Source organism: Euprymna scolopes, chromosome 1 (assembly GCF_053919585.1).
Source record: "Euprymna scolopes isolate OS-2025 chromosome 1, ASM5391958v1, whole genome shotgun sequence".
Taxonomy (NCBI): Eukaryota; Metazoa; Mollusca; class Cephalopoda; order Sepiida; family Sepiolidae; genus Euprymna; species Euprymna scolopes.
In genome coordinates, this window is record NC_136482.1 from 179,995,773 (window position 1) to 180,016,604 (window position 20,832).

Below are 20,832 nucleotides of genomic sequence, written 5' to 3' on the forward strand. Positions count from 1 at the left end.
ACAATACTTCATACATAGGAGTTTCACTTACTGTACCAACATACAAAAAAATTTCAATGTAATGTGAACAAACATCTCTCTGCACAATTCCAGACTTAGAATGCCCTCATAAATATGGCCCCCTAATTCACTATAGTCTCAGTGACAATGTGAATAAAAGTTAATTTTTTTTTTAAATAACACTTTTGTAACTTTTAATTATCCACCTACATCTGTGAATGCCATCAATTTTTGTTTGCTTCTTTCACAAACCAATTCCTTAATCTTGATATTAACAGTGGACATATGACTGGTTGGGCTGTGATGGTCAGAGATGTACTTGCTCAGGAGAAAGTCAATTCAACCCAAGCAGAGTGATAGCCGTTATACATTATAGTACCTATGCAGAATACTGACTGTGTTATTGTCAAAATTTTTTTGGCAGTTTATGTAAAGTGTTGAACAAAAGTTTTGATTTTTTTTGTGCAAACAATGGCCAATTTTTTAAGTGAAAAATATATTTGTTATTACGAAGATAATTTAGTGAAAAATTAAAACAATATTCTTTTTGTTGTTAGAAAGAAAATACAATGAATAGTTATTGGACAATTTTTACAAAACTAGGGGGGAAACACACTCATGTTAGAGTAAGTTTCATGAATAAATATTTTAATAACTGAAAGCAAAATTTTTCATTTTTTATGAATTTCTTTAATGATTTTTTGTTTGAATCAAGATTAATATTTAGTTTTTTTTTCTCATGAGCCAACGATAGCAAATAAACGTTTTCTTAAACAGCATTGACTGTTGCAATTTCATTGGTTTCAGCATCTTTCAACATTTTACATAAGCTGCCCAGAAAATTCAAATGATAAAGATAATTAAGCAGAATAAGGACCGGTATTGAGTTTCTCACAAGCAAATTTTGGAAAAGATGAGAAAAAAGATCAGAAGATTTAGAAGGATCATAGGTGCTTCTTTGTTATTAGAGCAAAATTTGAACATCAAAATATTTAATTTCAATTAAAACCAATGGTATTTACTTGTCATGTCAAAATTAGTAACATATTCAAAAAAAAAAAAAAAAAAAAAAAAAAAAAGATAAAATAGAAGGTTAAAACAATGAAAATAATTTTTTAAGAAATTCGCAAGTTTTGCTAAATAATAAAATTACAATAAGTATTATTAACATTCCAAACTGAGTTACTTCACTTGTGTTCATATCATATGTCTCAATCATGAAAATACTTGTTTTATGTAATACAGTAATATTTAACTATGAAAATTAAGTAGATGTTTTTTCTGAGATTAACACACAAAAAGTAGACATCATTGGTTTTTAGTGAAAATTCATTTTTTCGACTTAATTTTTGCTCTAATAACGAAAAAGCACTGGATCATGTAAACATTGTTATTTTTTTTCTTTTCATTAGTAATGACATATTTCTTAAGATGATAAAAACTTCTTTTTGATTTATGTTGAACAATAATGAAAATACCTCATTTGATCCAATTGTAGAGTTTTAAGTGAGAAATTTGTTTTATTGATAGTTTAGTTTATGTATGAATAAACGTTTGCCCCGCAGAATTTGAGATCTTGCATTTAAAAAAAACATGAAAATAATGCAAATCAGAAGTAGCAAATGATTAAAATTGCACCAGTCATTAAAATTAAAGGTGCTTGTTAAAAGAGTTGACAGATCGAATTTTTAAATATGTGGTTTTAAACAAAAACAACAGTACTTAATTGTCATATCGAAAATAGTAATATATAAAATATTATGAAAATTCATGGAGTGGAACAACTGTTATTGTGTTTTTAGTTAAAAAAAAAAAAAAAGTCTATTGCTTTGGCCCAAAACACATGTTGGCCATTACAGTGGTGAAAAGAGAGATAAGTATGTCCCCTGTATTCGCAACTTGCTTGTTCATATCTAGGGAAAATGCCATTTCCCCCAATTTTCAGTAAAAATACTTTTACCTGTAAATAATTTTCTACTGAACAAATTTTTGTAACTTTTTAATATACAGTAAAACTCTTGGATACAGCATTAAAAATTAGTAACAAAATACAGTGCAGTATATAATACGCACGTATATAATCAAATAACATTATAAATAACATCATAAGGCGGGGCTGGAAAAACATTGTATTCCACATCGTAACCTGAAAAAACATATCCTAGGGCCACCGTATCCTGGGGTTCTACTGTATTACTATTTTCAACATGACAAGTATTGTTTTTTTGTTTTTTTTGCACCACATTAAAAAAATTCATCTGTTGACTATCTTAACAAGCACCAAATTAAAAATACTACCTGTTTCAATATTTACCTGGCTCAGAATTTTGGCACAATAAATGCAAAATTGTCAAAGCATTTCATAGAAAAAAACTTATGAATTGATTAATTCATAAGAGTAACAAAATATTATTCTTGTGATTACTATCAGAAAAATATTGTTTGGTTGATTTAGTTGTTAAGATCTCACCAATAGATTTCCAGTGTCACGAGTTATATAAAAAAAAAAAGAAAAGAAAATACTGTTCCATTATTTAGAAATCTTGTTTTCTTTCATTCTTATGCCTAGTAAAGTAGTTCAACCTATTTTTCATAATTGAAATCCTTTATTGCTTTTTATTACTATAGTCATATTTCTTGGTATACCTAATTCTAATATTCCTTTGTCATCTATGATGTAATAATCAAAACGAATTTTGTAAATTTAAATTCTAATTTAGGGAAGTCATTTTTTTTTTTTATGTCATTGTCAGTCTCAAATATTTTTAACATTTGATAAACTGATACAAAAAACTTGTTAAAAATAAAACAGACATCTAGTACATAAACTTTGTTTGAATATTAAATTCTTACATTCAATTGCATTTTTAAGATTTCCAATGGCATTGAAAACCTAGAATGGTATTTGAAAGACCATTTTATAATATTACACAGAATCTACAATGTAAACAATTATTAGACCTTCATTTCAATATTTTTATAAAGGTGATCAATGAACTAATATCAAGTTATATTTTTAATCAATATTTTTCAATCAATTATATCATAAAAGGTTGTAAATTAAATTTTACATTTCAGATGACTATTATAGAGACTGCTAATGTTAATCCTCCTAAGGATTGAACTCGCCATGGTTGGCTAGCATTGTTTTAATTAGCGCATATTTCACTTGCTAAGTAAAATTAAGGCAACTTATTTCATGAAAATAATCTAATAATCTGTTCACAGGAACAGCAGCCCCTTTTAATAATCTATGCTGGACAACTTCACAAGTTTACATTAATGGCAACAGGAGAGTACAGTTAGCATTAAAAAAAGTAACATCTTTCTGACACTCTTTAGTAAAGAGTATAAATAAGTACATTCAAAATGCAGGGATCACCTCCATGAAGAGAGTTACAGGGAATAATAAAACAGTAGGTAATGTAGCGGTGTTTACCTATTGCTGGGTTGATGAAGCGTAAAAAAATCACAGTGCCGATCACAGTCCATAGAGCATCAAATGTGCTTTGCTGAAAGCGCTGGCCTACCACTTGGGACAAACAGTGGCACATACTTCGTAGTTTGGCTGGGAACCTGTGGACGGAGCAATAGCAGGTGGTGGACGAGGAAAAAGGAGCAGGACGACAACAACAACAACAAATGACAAGTGACACGCCAGCAACCAAACAGCGGGAGAAAAAAAAATTAAAATGAAGAGTCATAAATGTAAAGAGGATCATGCAACAACAATTAAAAAAAAAAAATGAAAGTAAACCAAACTGAAGAAATCTAAATTAAAAACAGGTTAAGAAAAAAAAGACACATCCAACAATGTAGACCACTGGATATTTTAAGAGAGAAGACATCAAAAGGAAGTGATTTAAACGTGGAAAATTTTTCACTAAAAGCTTTTCATACGTATCGTATAAATCTAAAATTTAAAAAAAGTCTGGTTATTATTTAAAATTCGACTTAATTACAAAATCAATAATACAGATAAATATTTATGTATATATCCGTCCCAAAACGAAGATGTCATATTTCAAAAACCATTAAAATTAATCAAGTATTTTTTTAGATCAAATTTTACCATTTTTAGCAATTAATAACTCAATTTGACCAAATCAAGATCAAAATCAGCCTTGTATTGGATACAATTTACTGCTAAAAATCAAAAATGATTTTCTATATAAAAAATTAATTCATGTGATTTTTGGAATATGACTTGTTTGATCCATAATGAGTACATACAAAGATTTTCTGTATTTTTTTTTTTTTTTTTAAATAAAGTGTGATTCTAAATAAGCACTTTTATATATTTTTTTTAAACTTATACATTATCATACTCCTATCATGCAACTTTCTGAGACTTAGATTTTAAATTATACATTTACAATTTTCAAATGCGTTTGCACACCTGTGGCTTACTTGGAATTCCCATGATACACAGGATGTACAGATGTGGGGTGGGGATGGGTTTTTTTTTAGACAATTTACTATTATTCTTATTGAAATTAAATGCATTTGTCTTAATTCATGAAATGCAAAATTTAATATCTTAGTATTCCTTTCTGAATGCTTCTCTTAAACCATCCAGGGTGCTTTATAGATAGTGGAAGCCATAATGAAAACTTTAAATAAAAATTCAGTTAAAAACAACAACAACAGTATGGAACCAAGAAGGAGTGCAGCAGCAGCAGCAGCAATAACAACAGTCTGAGTAAGATCAACATTGGCCAATAGCGAAGACGGAACCCCAAAATAAAGAAAAAAAAAAAGGAAAAAAAAAAAAAAAAAGGTTTATGTCAAAAGTGACCTGACAACAGCAATAACAACACCACTAGGACCAGAGGACCAGGACAATACTAGTAGTAATAGTAGTAGTGGTAGTGGTAGTAGTAATATGGTGATATTTGTGCTCAGAGTCACAGGGGGTGATCACGACGGAATGTTACCTAGTGCTGGATTGAAAAAGCGCAGGAAGATGACTGTGCCAGTGGCCAAGATGCTGTCCAGAGGAAAACGGAGACTGATGGCGCAGTGGAGACAGTTGCACATAGTGCACAGCTTAGGGGGAAATCTGAGAGAGAAGACATGAGAAAATCAAAGTACAACTGTCATTGGCTGAAAGAAAAATAAAACCACAAAAAAGAGACATTTGGTGGGGAGGGAAACAAACAAACTTCTCTTCCAGTGATTTCTGAAACAAAATTATCAAACAGGAATTTGATTGGGTGGATATGTTTCTTTACAATAACCATGCCATGAAAAACGGAATACTTTAAAAGAATTTCTATTTTGTAAAGCCCAATTTTTGGCATCACTAAATATAAACTCATAGAATGCATTGTTTGATAGCAAACAAGGTTTTATCTTAATTTTACTTAGACATAACTCTACAGGTTTACAATCAAGATTATTTTCTACTTTAAACTATAGTACTACAAAAGCATTTTAATCATCTGAGAAGATTTTTTTTCAAGCTTTTCAAATTTTTTAAATTAGAAAATAATCATGAACCCCTGTAACAAAGAAGGTATTTAAAAATTATTTATATTTTAAATAATAAAATTCTGTAAAACAATTTAAAAAAAAAAATTTTTTTTAATAAAAAAGTGAAACATTGAACTCCAGTTAGTTTGTTTGAATAAAAAAAAATGTGCTTGCACAGGCAGATAAATAAAAAAAAAAAAAAAAAAAAAAGACAAAATCCCAAATTATTTTTTTTCTGTTTACTACATCTCCCTGTTTATTTATCTCTCCATCATATTTTGTTTTATATCCATTTCACATGCTGGCATTTGTTAAATAGTTTTAAGAAATTGATTTAATTCTTTATTTCATTTTTATCACTTTCTCCCATGTTTTCCTTTGTCTTCCCTTGTGAACTGAACCTGCTATCTCTACATCTAATAACACAAGAACTTTTATCCACTCTTACAATTTGGGCACAATATCAAAGTCTCCTGTCCCGCACACATCTCCCTATATTGTCCCCAAACTTAACCTTTCTTTTAAAGTCATCCGAACTATCTTTCAGACTCACATTATACATCCATATCGTTCTCTCATTTTCCAGCCAACGTTCATCCACATTACTCATTAACCAAGTTTCCCTTCTACACATCATCACACTGTATACAAATGCCCAATAGAAACTTCCATTTGTCAACAGTGATAACACCTATGTCAGTTAGGAATGGCAGAAGTTTCCTATACTAAAAACTGAATAAAATTAAGCATTTATTTATTATTAGCTTTAAAAAAAGATGTTTCTTAAGATACAGTTGACAGACCAATTTTTTTTTAAATGTCATTTTAAGCAAAAACAATATTACATATGTCACGTCGAAAATAGCAATATATCCCAAAAGTATAAAAATTCGAGTAAAACAACTGCTATTGTGTTTTTAATAATAAAAAAGTATCTCTATAAACAAATATTACACACCATGAGCAAGTAATTTAAAATATTCGTTTCGAGTTGTGTCCCCCTCTTCACTCTGCTTTATAATGTCTAAGAAAAATGCAATTTTATCAAATTTTCTGTAAAAATTACTTTCAATTATGCATAACTTTCTACTTGAAGTTTCATAATTTTTAGATATATTACTATTTTAGACATGACAATTAAGCATGTACTATTGTTTTTACTTAAAACATATTTAAAAAAGATCGATCTGTTGACTGTCTTAACAAGCACTCAAAAAAAAAAAAAAAAAATGCAAACGAGGTAAACAAATGTGTTTTCTCCTTTGTTTATATCCAATAGTTCAAAAAACTATTGGGGTTTGTTATATTATTAATGAGAATAACCGGTTCTTATTTAGAATCCAACTTAATTCAAAATATTGATCAAGTAGTTTTATTTTTAACATAGAAAATAAAATTTATGAATATCTGAGAAATAACCGTTTTGCCTGCCATTATGAATAAAAAACGTCAAGAATCAAAGAGATAACTCCACAATTCATAACTACTAGATTTATGTTATAATGCAGATGAATTTGCATTAATAGCCTAAAAATGATTTTCTTTAGAAAAAACTACTTGATCAATTTACATGATTTTTGGAATATGATATTTCTGTTCATGATGGGTATGTTCATCATAAAAATTTTTTTCTGTATTTATTTTTTTTTTTGAAGTTGAATTCTGATTAAGAACCAAATAATCTATTTTGATGGTAATATAGTTGTTTTAAAGTTTCAAAGTTAACAAAATCTGAAAAATATCATCCAAATTGTTGAAATGACAACTGAAATATTAAAAAAAAAATATATATATATAATTATATATATATATATATATATATATATATATATATATATATATATATATATATATATATATATAGTAATAATTTTCTTTTCATGATGTAGGATTGTAAAGGAACACAGTTCTGCATGAATAATAAAATTTAAAAAATATATAATAAAGAATTAGTAGAAGAAGTTCTTTTTTTATTTGATGAGAAGATACAAAAACTATATTTTTTAAAAAGAACATAATAGTAACAAACGATAAAAAAACATCACAAACATTAAAATTCAATAAAAGCTCTTAGGACTTGTTTTATACATTAATACAAAATATTGTAAAAAAATTTTTATTTTTTAATGGAGTAGGACTGAATACTTTTGCATACTCAGCTCATTGAGTTATGGGCAGCTTTTAGCATTTATAATAATGAAATTCATTATTTAAGCTATTTTCATGAAGGATTGTCCATCTGTCATGATTATGATTGAAATAGGATTTTAATTGTTAAACATGTAGATTAAATAGACGCGTCTTAATGGAATTATTGTTGTTTATACTTAGAAATATTTTATTGTGGTTCATAGAAAGCAATACTTTCATCTCAAATCATGGAATATTTTGAAGAATCAAAACTTCAGTTAAGCAAAAAAAACCTATAATAAATTATGCAATTCATATGGTGAAAAAGTATCTTTCATCATTTCGTGTGATTCATTGGTGATAAAAATATTGAACACATGAAAAACTAATATTGAATTTTTACAAAATGAAACGGTAAAGAAATAAAAGAATATGGAGAAAAAAAAATAAGGCAGTGATATATTAAAATACAATGGCTTGTATAATTTAGCATATCTAAGGAAGAGACCATATAAGTTTTGAAAGAACAAGAGTCACACTATCATAATGACAACTAGTGACTTACAAAGACCACTGGTAACTATTGTCCATTTCACAATTACTTATAAGAGTAATCTCATTCCAAGGAAAAGATGTTATAATTTATAGCTACTACAACAATAGTGAGGGGGGGGGGGTCTAATGAAATTACGCCATTTTTTTTTACCATGCTTCGATATGAATTGATGAGAATGTTACGGTACAAACCTTATGGATTACAATGAATTCTTCTTACTATCAAGACTGAAAAAATATGCTTCTCTGTGTTATGCACACTTGACAGTCAGACGTGCAACCATTTTCTTTTATTATGCTGTATTTGTCTTTTCGATATATTTTGTTCCCACGAAATACAGAGTTGTCTTGCATATGGACTTTTATGGGTCCACAACAGAATTTTATTCATTAAAGTTTGAAATTTGACTTGTAAGCAAATACAAATATCTGACCGAAAACAAAACGGTCAACTGAAACAAAATTCATGTCTTTGAAACATTTGAAAATAAACCTATTATAACATTCCTACACCCTTTTAGAAATGTCAATAAACAGAGAGAGAAAATCATACAATTGAAGAATTCATTCAGAGATATGAAAATACATATAAAAACAGAAGAAACGCCAGTTTTAATGGATATCAGCACAAAATAGCGAAAAGCTCAACTTAGAAAAGATGTGTAAAAATAACCATTTTTACGTAATGTGAAAAATAAAAGGAAATATGTTCAAAGTAGTGAAAAGAATGGCAAATATCAAATTTCTTTTTGTTTAAGAATATTAAAAACATTCAAAAATATAGATATGAAAATGGATAAAATAGTGAAACAACATTGATCTCCAGAAAAATCTAAGCATATCTATCAGTTATTCAGAACTATGTAAGAGCCATAGAAGTTACACCAATTCAATGGATTGAGATATTTTGAAGATGCCTTAAAATTAGAAATAGGAAAAACCTAGAGCTGAAATCCTCAAGGCAGTCCGAGGCTGTCTAGAGCAACATTCTAGCCAACCCAGTGATGTATTGGTAATTGCCTTTCCAAACGACCATTTCAGCAATATTAAAAGGGAGTTCAACTGCTTACCTTCCATACTTAGCACAACTCTAGTCTTCAGAGACTGAGCGATGCTTATATATAAAATTACATTCTTACAAAAAAAATCAAGTACCTAGAATGGCACAATCACGTTGACACACCGATTCTCACCAGATCACCAAAGTTAAACAATGTTGAGCTTGGCCAATACCAAATGGGTGACCATTTGGGAAGGCAAGGCGCTGTATGTACCGCAAGGTCAAATACTAGATTGGGAAACTGGTGCGGTCTATCCTTCTCTAGAAAGATCTCTCTTAAGCTGTGGTAGACAACCAATCTAGTAATGGCATCACTATAAAAAATACCCTTGATAGTCCTGTCGGAGCATCAAGTATTCAGCTACAGACAAGATTTGAATTACACTAAAAACTTGTATAGGGAGTTCAATCTCGGCTGCAGTAGCATGTTACGTTATCTATAAAAATAATGATACATTAAAAAAATGAAATGTTCACTGGAACAACTATAATAGATCCACTTCTACTTCTATAATGGATTAGAATGTCATTAGATTTAAAAACAGCAAAACAATATTTCAGAGAGACCATCAAACAAGTTTGGGGAAATTAATGCAAGTCCAGAACTCAACTTAAAAAACAGAAACATCTTTATAATTTACATACCTAGTATAGTACAAAAATGTCGTATTTCAAAATCATGTAAATTGAAGAGTTTCTTTTTTTATGTAAAAACATTTTTTTACAATTTTTAGTGATTTTAATAGTAAATCATAGCCATTACAATGCTGATTTTGATCCATGTAGTTTTAATTAAGTTGTTTCCCTTTATTTAATATGTTAGATCAAGACAATCTTTTGAGCTTCCTCATAAATTTTAATTTTCTTAGTTTAAAAATTAAAAAAAAAAAACAAACAAAACTACTTGATCAATTTACATGATTTTTGAAATATGACATTTTTGTTCTGTGATGGGTACAGATATCAAAGATTTTTCTGTATTTTGTTTTTTTAACTAGGTTGAATTCTGAATTTGCTTCAGGAAATGATATAAAAACAGTTTGTCAAAATAATATATGCATAGGCATTATGAGGAATAGTTTTTAAGAGATGAAAACAAGAAATCCATATAATAATCTTGATCAGGTGAAGAACGATGACAAAAAAAAAAGTGTACACACTAACAAAATATTGTTTGATATTTCATTTTAAAACAAGAAATCTGAACAGATTAAGCATTAATACAAATTGCTATAAAGTTTTTGTGTCTATAAATAAAAAAAGAACTTTAATCTTTTTGAGGATTAGTAAAATTTATAGGCGATACTTACCACAGAGTTAATCAAAATGAGAGAGAAAAAAAAAGAAAAATACATGTAAAGAGAAATACAATTAAAATGTTGACAGTTAAACCTTTGGAATTAGATAATGAAAATGGTTTGAAACCAGAAAAGTGATTATGTTATGTATAAATATTCAATATTTGGAATATAAGAGCATTTAAATTTATAAAAGACAATGCAATGCAGAGGTGTAATGGATAGATACAAACTGAAGCAAATTAAGATATAATAGTGGAATAAGCTATGCAAAATCACCTTCATATATATATATATATATATATATATATATATATATATAATATTTGGTGCTTGTAAAGATAGTTGACAGATTCACTTTTAAAATATGTGATTTTAAAACAAAAACAATTACATAATTGTCATAGCAAAAATAGTAATATATCTAAAAATTACGAAAATTTGAGTAGAAAGTTATTTATATTTAGAAGTAATTTTTACGGAAAATTGGGTACAATTGCATTTTTTCTTAGACATTATAAAGTAGACTGAAGAGGGGACATAACTTGGAATGAATATTTTAGATTTCTTGTTCATGGTATGTAATATTTGTCTATAGTGATAGACTTTTTTCCCCCCCCTAAAAATACAATAGCAGTTGTTCTACTCGAATTTTCGGATATATTACTATTTTCAACATGACAATTAAGAAATATTGGTTTTGTTTAAAATGACATAAAAAAAAAAAAAATCTGTCAACTATCTTAACAAGCACCTAATATTTTACATGTATCGCGTTCTTACTTGCGTCAATATGGTCAGATGGAGGATCGGTATTGTAATATTTTGGGAAAACTTACCATCATCAGACATGTGCATACTAAGGCATATATACGAAAGTAATTTTACAGAAATTTTATTTATTTTTAAAATCCATAATTATTAAACTTAATAATGTAGGGCTTATGTTAATACTTTATTTTTTGTGTATTTATAACTAATTCTCATTTGAGCAAGTTTTTATTTTCTGCGATCTTATTAAAATGGTTAATATTTAAATTTAACTATTCAGAGAAGGACATTCTATAATGTATTTATAAAGAAGGCTGACAAATGTAAAACTTAATTTATCAGGTTCTGATTAACTTTCAACCATACTGCAATCAATTGTACTTTCATCGTTTTCACAATAAATGGTTTCAGTTGTTTCAACAGTGTCATGACCCAGTTCGAACTGGTAAAGTATAAGGTTCAGAATAAGGTTGTGCTGCAAATATTCAAACTACAGCTAGTGCAAAGCAATGCACACTGATGTATTCATATTTATGTACCTTCCCATGAGGACAGAATTAGACACAAAGTTGTTTTTTATAGGAAGGAAAAAAAGGGATACACTGGATATAAAACAAAAATTTAAATTGTCTCAGTCTAAAATAATTTCTCCTTCACTGACCAAAAAAAAAAAACAAAACAAAATGTATCTTTGCTTCTAGCCAAAAGAGTAAAGACTAATGCACAAGGAGTCAACATACCAACTATCATGATACTACCAACCACAGTGAGTACCTTCCAGTTTTAACAGCTGTAGTCACATGATATATAGGTGATGGTGGTTTTGAACATGTAGAGTATGGATAGATGGTAACAGTTAAAACCACAATGACGACTATAGCGAGGATCGACACTTAGTTAAGGAGATGAGTCCTATGAGATAACTAAAATTAAACATTAAATTAACATCTGCATTCTAATATGTGTAAACATTGTTTGAGTTAGCAGCCAATGCAGATCGCAAGCATGAGACAAACGGCCAATGACCATGTCCATGGAATGGCTAAACCAATAGCATGTTATAATAGAATCATTTAAGATAAAAACCTACCTGGAAGCGGATCCAACAATGGCATTGAATACCTTTTGTGTTATATTCATTAAATTTTTTTTGTTCTCATCAATGTTCTCCATTGGTTCAAGTCTGCACAAAAATAAGAATGCAATTCTTTGAACAGTTACAAAATGATTAAAATATGGACAGCTACTCCAATATATAGCTGGTAGGTGTTTGTTTTAACAATGTAAACAGTTTAAAATTTGGACACCTATCCAACTACACTTTGACATAAAATTATATATATATATATATATTTACATATATTATCACCTTCAAATATTTAATTTAATTTGAAATCGACTTAGAAAATATTTTAAAAATTTTAATACTATTGTCAAAATGACAAGATTTATAAATTTTATATTTATTAAATAAAAATATATAAAGACAAATTTTGTTTTTTCTTTTTTGTTTTTCATACTTTAACTTGAAGCCTTAACTTTTCACAAGATCACAAAATCTTAAAATCTGTTTTAATATTTCTATATTTCTCCTGAAATCCTTAGATAAAACAATTTGTTACACGTTTAGTTTCAAACAATTAAGGCAATTTTGTATTGCTACTCTATAGATTTGATTCCTACAAATCGTCAAAAAGTAATATTTCTACTTTTTTGGTAATAAAAAAACAAAACACTTAAAATCTGCTAGATGATACTTAAAGAAAATAAAGCTAATTCTACTGCAAGGTGCATAAAATAGATGCTTTATATATTTAGATATGCTTTATTTACAATGAAATCACGTTGGCTATTATGCTCTTATCAAATAATTTTAATATTTGTGGGAAAATTATTTTTCAAAACACTTCCTCACCTTGATGGATCAATTTCATATGACAAACTGGGATTTTGTCGTTCTGTATCCATCATTTCTCGAATGAGAGGGTTGAGCAACTCACGCAGATAGTTCTGCCCATAAAAGCGGAAACAATATGCCATGATCTTGCTTGCAAGGCTGTTTCCTCTGAACAAAGTTTGCATACAATCAGCAATTTCCACCTGAAACATTAAAAAGGAAAAACATCTTCCAACATAACATCCTTTCTTAAAAGAAAAAACTGCAGACAAATAAACTTCTACTCTCCGACCCAAAACAGAGTTCTTAAAAATGTGTAAAATCCTTATTATTGATTTTCAATGTCTTTTCTCAAGTACTGAATTTAAATACATCAATCATTATACGAGGGACGTTCCAAAAGTAATGACTTCTTTTTCTTCAACCCGAATGGATCAGAGGGGATTGCAAATTGCATTGTTACGTAAAAGTTTCATCTCTCTGTTGCAGATAATGACAGTGTGAGACTAAAAAAGCAACCACTATCATGGATGTGCACCCAAAGCAGAGATGATTCATTGAATTCTTAACAAAAGTACACTGAAAATGGTGGTGACTATGCAGAAAAATAAATTCTGGAGACCAAAAGGGCACTCATTTCAATGGTACCATTCCCATCTTCATGGCTTTTAAACGCTTTAGGTTTTGAGTTGAAAATATGATGCCTTACTTTCGGAACAGGCCTCTTAATGAAGCGTTTATCCCTTCATTAGTTAACATTATATTTTTATTTTAGGAAATTAACTACAAACAAGGCGTGAAGCCACTAGATGTAAGGAGCTAACAAGAACAAAAGATGATTATCGCAAAAACAGGAGATGCCTATTGATCTTAGTCTTGAAAACAAATAAAAAATAGAAAACAAGCTTAAAAGTAGGGAGGAAACAGTAAGCAGGAAGAGAGTTCCACAAACTTGCAGTTCATGCAAAGAAGCTACTGGAATAATAAGCTGTACTACAATGATGTATGAAAATAGTGAATTGATGAAAACCACTAGACCAATGAGTCAAACAAGCTGGAACAAAAGAAGCAGGAAATAGATCAGAAAATTCTGAAAAACACATGCCATAATAGTATTTACAGAAAAGATTGAGACCATTAACATCATATTTGTGGGAGAGAGGTTGCAAAGAAGGTTGGCACCCAATCAAATTACAGATACGATTCTACATCTTAACATCTCTCAAATGGGACAGAGATTTACCAGCTCAAATATAACAATACTCCATACATGGTCTGATAGAGTTGTAGAAATAGAAAATAGCTTTAAGTGTGAGAAAGTAGCAATACACATGGCCGATAAAACGCTTTGGACGATCACAGATTTCAAGGGGTTTCTGCTAAAATAGTCATATTTTAAAAACCAAAGCACTTTAAATCTTCAAAATACCACCGTTTTATTCAGAAATGAATATACTTTCAAATGAATTAGTAAATAATAACATATATGATATATCTTTAGAGTTTTAAGCAAATAAAGTGATAAAAATGTGAACATCATAAAACGGCATTTTCGGTAAGATTTTGTAACGACCCTCCCTGATTTGTAAACATTCGTACCGTGTTTCTGTTAAGAATTTTTTAATGAAATTTCGAAATTAGCCAAAAGAGATGTCATTTTTAATAATTTCGAGTATCCAAAATTCATTTGACTACTCGTTTTTTTTTTGTTGTGTTAAAAAAAAGATTTTAAGATGATGAGTATTGAAAATTTTGAAAAAAATTTCTTCGGACACTCACTATTAAATAAAACAATCTTTTTACCATGTTTATTCATTAAAAAGATGATTGGACAGTATTTTTTCTAGTGGTACGTAGCAATTTAAAAACATAATATCCAAAAAAATCGTTATGAATTTGAATCAAGACTTCTGTAGTATTAGCAATAGCATCAGCATCATCAGCAGCAGCAATAACATGGCGTAAACAGACGTTTTGTTTTTGTTTATTTTAATCGATTTTTTTTTTAATTGAAAATCTAGTTATAAAAAAAATTTCTTACATGTTAAGTTAGAGCTATTTTGTTATAAACCATACAAATATTTTTAAAAATTGGGTAGTAGTAAATTTTACAATATTTTAACAAGCGAAAATGTGAAATATGATTGTTTTGGTTCACGTGTACGAACGGTAACACACTTCTAATTTTCGTCCCTTAAAAAATGTTTTCAGTGAATTATTATCGAATGGAAACTAATCTATCCGATTATTAAAAAAAAAAAAATAAAATAAAAAAAAAATCAATATTTAAATATTTGTTGGAGGTGCTCAGTTAAAAAATAAAAACAGTAGAAAAAGACATGAAATGTAATTAAAAATCAAAATAATATTAATTCAAAATATTTAACAATTTCTCAGCTTTAGCAAAAACTTGTTTCTTTTTTTATATTTAAATAGAATTTAAATACTTGATATTTTTCCAAGCATCATGTTTTCTGTTAGAGGGACGTCACTTTTTTAAATAACATTTATTTTTGTCTGTTTGTCATAATTCTTGTAAAGTTTCACAATGAGTATCAAACACCCTCTTAAAAAAATTTTTTTAAAAATCGCTTAATTCTATGTCTAATCCTAGGTATCCTCCTAAAACCTTTAGCCTTAACAATAACGCTAAGTACAAGTGGCAGTTCTCCCCACTAAACAAACTTCCTCTGTGAGCTCATATAAGCGTAAAAAAATAAATAAAAATAAACCATAAAAAACGTTTAAAGAAAAGTGCACGAGTAATCCCCCCCCAAAAAAATAAATTGGTCAACTGTCCTAAAACGCTAGGATCGTCTTGAAATGATGAATTATTTTACCAATTTGTGAAACCAACCCCCACTCTAAATTCTAAAATTGTTTTTGTTTTGTTTTTATCAAGTCTTCAGGATGTTCACACACAATTTTCCTTAGCCCTATCATTAACCCAAAGTCAGAGTGGCAACCTCCCCACCTTCTCATAATTGCACAAAGACCCTCTTAAAACCACGCATAATCGCCTTTTAGAAAACAAACAAAAAAAAAACACCCAAGATTAATCTATCATAGGAAAAAGGTGAGGGGGGGGGTAACTGCCCTAAAACGCTTGAATGATTCAAAATGGGAAACCATTTTATATTAAATTCTAAAATAATTTAATGAATACATGGCATTTTTAAGCAATCGTAGCATATTTATGCGCATTTACTGCAGATTATTTGGAAACCATTAATTTTGGGAGATTTTCAATAGCATATTCTGATTCCTTGCACAAAAATACACTTATATGGCAAATTTCATTGCTTAATCTTTTGTTTTAACAAAGATATAGCATTTTTACTGAAAAAGTACTGCAAAAAAAATGTGACAAAACGCATATGGTCTTAAAGAGGGGAAAATATCCAAACATGCAGGACATAAAAATAGTCATAACTTCCTTGATTTTAATTGGATTTTAAAATTTTAAAAAGATTCTTTCTAAGCTTAACAAGCTCTTTCTATATATACCAATATTGAAATATTTTAAGCCATTTAAATTTTTTCATGTGTATTGCTAGAAAAAGTTTATTTTTATTTTATTTTTTTTTACAAGGGAGTGTTCACTACTTATCAAGGCCTGAAGGCCACGTGAGGATAAGGGTTAATGAATGTATGGTAGTTAAAGAGAGAACAGCAAAGTAATCATTAGTACTGGAATTTGGTATAATTTATTCAAGGGGGTGAGTTGTTTACATTGGACTTGAAAACGACCATATTCTAATCAGCTGGAAAGCAGACCAGAGTTCCACAGGCAGGCAATTCTAAAAAATTTCTAGGGAAGAATTCACATTTAGATTTAGGCAGAGATACAAATAGGGAGAAATTGTTAATAGTGCTTGCAGCAAGAGGACTGTTTTTTATGAAAGTTTGGCAAGGGAAGACAATACATTGAAGCTCAGACAAGCACTTGTCATGAAAATAATAGAGCAGAGAGAAACTTGCGACATCTCTTCTGTGGGAAAGAAGTTGCAGGGAAGAGAAAAGGACATCATCTGCTAGGTTTCAAAGCTGGTTTTGAACTCTGTCAAGGCAGGATAGGGCCCTCTGAGCAGATCCTGTCTAGATGTGGCAACAGCAGTCCATCCTAGGACATACTTAGTTTGTAGAGGATTGCATCGATAGTAAGATATCTACAAGAGCGGTAGAATGCATCCAACCATTTTTCAGCAACCTTGGCAATAGATTTGATGTATGTGCTCCATTTCAGATCAGGAGTGAAGGTGAGAGCCAAAGCTTGTCAAAACAGTGCTTCCAAGATGAGCTATTCATTTCAATTGGGGTCAGAGCATTGATGATGAAAAGAGAAAATTTTGTTTTTTGATGCCTTAAAATTAACTAGCCACCTTTTTTCCTCCCATTGCACCACGTTCTCAAGATCAAAAGAAAGAGATTCATAAAGACCTTGGTCATTTCCGGCCTTTGAAGTGTTGCCATAGATGGTAGTGTTGTTTGCATAAATGTCTACGAATAATCTAAGAATGTGATTTGGGAGATCATTGATGAAGATCAGGAAGAGAGTTGGGCCCAGGATGGAACCCGGGAAACATCAGTGTTGAGACTATGAGCTTTTGATTTCTGCCCATCAACTCTTACTCTTATAAACCTATCAGAAAGGACTTAATAACCGAGAGGACATTTCCAGCAATTCGGTAGATGGAAATTTTGTGAAGTAAACTTTTATGCCATACCCTATCAAAAGCCTTTGATATGTCAAGAGCAACTGCTCTAGAAACAAAGCCCCCCCCCCTCATCAAGAGATTCATTAATCCTGGGTAATATTACAGTTAGCACACCAGCTGTTGATCTAGCAGAATGGAAACCATATTACATGTCACTGAGTAGGTTATTTTTGCTTAGGTGCTTGACCATTTCTCTAACAGATTCCAGCAACTTACTCATGACGCACAGGAGACTAATTGGTCTGTACTGAGAGGGAGATGACAGATCTGAATTTTTAAATACGGGGTAGACTGATAAGGTTTTCCAAGGGGTTGGAAAGCATTTCTCTTTAAGAAAATGCTTAAACATCTTTGTAAATATGGGAGCTAATTCCGGTTTAAAATGATAGAGAAAACCTACTTCATGAGAAGCAGAAAGAGCAAGGGATGTAATACTCCTTATCTGGTATAATGGATTCATCTGCTAGAAAGAAATTTAATATCTGATGTTGCTAATCCAAATTTATTATGATCCATATCTTGACATTTTGCAGGAAAATTGAGAAAACAACGAATTACAACCTCCAGAAATAAATCGACTGAAAAAAATTCTTTTACCCAAAATGTTCTAGAAATTATCCACAATATAGAAAATCATTCATAAAAGTGTGGGTAAAATCTGGGATCAACTTAAATTCTATCAAACTTTTGAACCCCCCCCCCCCCAAAAAAACACTATGTTCAATTTAAAAGACTGCATTTCTTGTATAGATGAATACAGAGCTATTCCCTCATTTAAAATAGTAACAATTTGAAAACAATTGCAATCTAGATAAAGTATACTCTGTAAGGGATTAAATCGAATTACATTTTATTCATAACATGTTGCAATGATCAACAAGTAAAACGGTCAAACCAAAATCAAATATTTTATAGGAAAAAAGCCATCAATAAGAACCGATAAAAAGGCTAACTTTACTTTATATATTAGAAGATTAAATTAGATAAATTTAAAAAATTCCATTAAAACTGGATCATTCACTGATTTTTAGTGATTAAAACAAAACACATTGATCTTTTGATGAAAAATGTCTTCTAGTAAGGACTCCATATCATATACAAACTATTAGATGATTCAATACCTTTCTTCATCTTAAAAGAAATTTGAAAGATTTCGGATATGTACTCTTTAGAAAATTTCATATGAAATAAATTGCAGAATCCAAAATAAATACGGAATAATTACTTTGTGAATTATCAACAATTTCTTTTTTAATATTTAAATGATATGTTTCAAACATTCTTTCAATCATCTGAGCTTCAATCCATGCCCCCCCCCCTCACCCGCCTCGCCGAAAACACTATCAATAATTTCCTGCGCTCTTTATCTGAGCATAAACCTAAATGTAGATTCCATGGATAACACTTCTTTTTTAGAACTGCACACCAGTGGAACTGTCTTCCGTTTGCCTGCTTTCCAGCTGACTACAATATGATCGTCTTCAAGTCCAACATAAACAAGTTCTTGATGAGCCAGTCCTCTCAAGTAATCCAATTTACTAAATTTACACTACTAACAATTAATATGATATTGTCCCTACTGTACACTATTTAACTCTTATCCTCGAATGGCTTCCGGGCTTTGATAAGTGGTGACTGTTGTAAAAAAAAAAAAAAAATCTACCACACTAATATCAAACAAGTAAATGTAACGTTTCTTGATCCGAGGGGATGTGATAGTGTGTGCATTTGGTTTCTTGATCCAACGAGGGGATGTGATGCGTCTAGTGTGTTAGGTATAAGTTAGTGTTAAGTTCATGCTTGCATGCGTTCTCGCTTTCAGCCAACACTGCTGGCTAACCTCACGGTGAAAAGGGAGCAGCTATGCGTAAGTCTTCCCTGCCAGTACATAGCCTCTCCATCATCAAGACTCCTACAGTGCCTCCACGTTGGCCACACATGATAACTGGGTGCCTTGCGGCCCCAGGCTAAACTTGTAGGAGATCTCGGAGTAGTAGGGGACCCCAGAGGTAATGCGTTATGGCCCACCAATGTGTGGACATGCCCTGGCACACTACCAACCCCTACCCCACTGTCTTGTGGGTGCCCTTGGTGGGGGCGAAGACTAGGGGAAGCAACCCCAAAATCAAACACCACTGCCTTGTGGGCTTTATCACAGCAAAAGGCTAAGAGATAGGAACTCTGATTTCAAATCTTACTGCTGCCTTGAAGTTTTCCTTAAAAGGCTATGGAACCTTATCCAGAAAGAAAAGGCGTAGTAGCGGACACGATAGGGCAACTGTCAACCTCCTTGAGATTACTTTCGGCCAGAAGCTGCAGCCTCCTCTGCTGCCAGTCGTCGCGGGTTCGCTCCACTGTACATGAGCATTAGAGGTTCAGAGGGTGTCTATCTGATGCTCAACAGATACTACACCTAAACTGCGCAAGGAAGTTAGGAACCAAGGTGGAAAGTCCTGTGGCGATGGAGTGAGGATAATGGTGGCAGGTGTGAGAGCTGGGAGCCACTAGTCCAACCTCTATGCATAGGCGGCCATGTGTGAAGGTCGCAGGTGGATTGAGTGAACGACGAATACCCTGAGGCAGCTGCACAGATGACCAAGCAGCCCTGTTCAGGGATAGCACTGCTTGCCCTGGAAGGGGACGCCTCTATTAAAGGTGAAGTAAACAAAGCTCATCCAAAAACCATCTGACTGTCAAACCGCAGGCAGTGGATCTCCAATCGAGCGGTAACAACAACAGAACAAGAAATAACAACACTCAAGACTTGAACATCGCTACATGGAACGTCAGAACCATGCTCGATACGGACTTGGGTGACAGACCACATAGAAGAACGGAACTCGTATATCTGGAGCTCGAAAATACAAATATCGACAAAGCTGCATTGCAGGAGACAAGACTCAGCGGGGAGGGCCAACTGAGAGAAGC

At 30.9% G+C, this 20,832-nt stretch overlaps 1 protein-coding gene across 25 annotated transcripts in view; it reads right to left on the bottom strand.

The window, feature by feature from the left end:
* Positions 1–20,832, bottom strand: part of LOC145277800 (neurofibromin-like) — a 345,586-nt gene that overhangs the window by 152,636 nt on the left and 172,118 nt on the right. For 17 of the 25 annotated variants that reach the window (XR_013868231.1, XR_013868216.1, XR_013868230.1 and 14 more), the window contains exons 31-33: positions 13,205–13,395; positions 12,380–12,472; positions 3,440–3,576 (exon numbers count right to left, since the gene is read on the bottom strand). Coding sequence is in view for 21 of the 25 variants with exons in the window: in XM_080129759.1 (XP_079985885.1) it covers positions 3,440–3,576; positions 12,380–12,472; positions 13,205–13,395 (421 nt within the window). In the remaining 4 variants the exon portion in view is untranslated. Of the gene's footprint in view, positions 1–3,439; positions 3,577–4,937; positions 5,063–12,379; positions 12,473–13,204; positions 13,396–20,832 lie in introns of all 25 variants that reach the window. The other 8 variants (XM_080129724.1, XM_080129705.1, XM_080129657.1 and 5 more) reach the window with 3 other exon arrangements.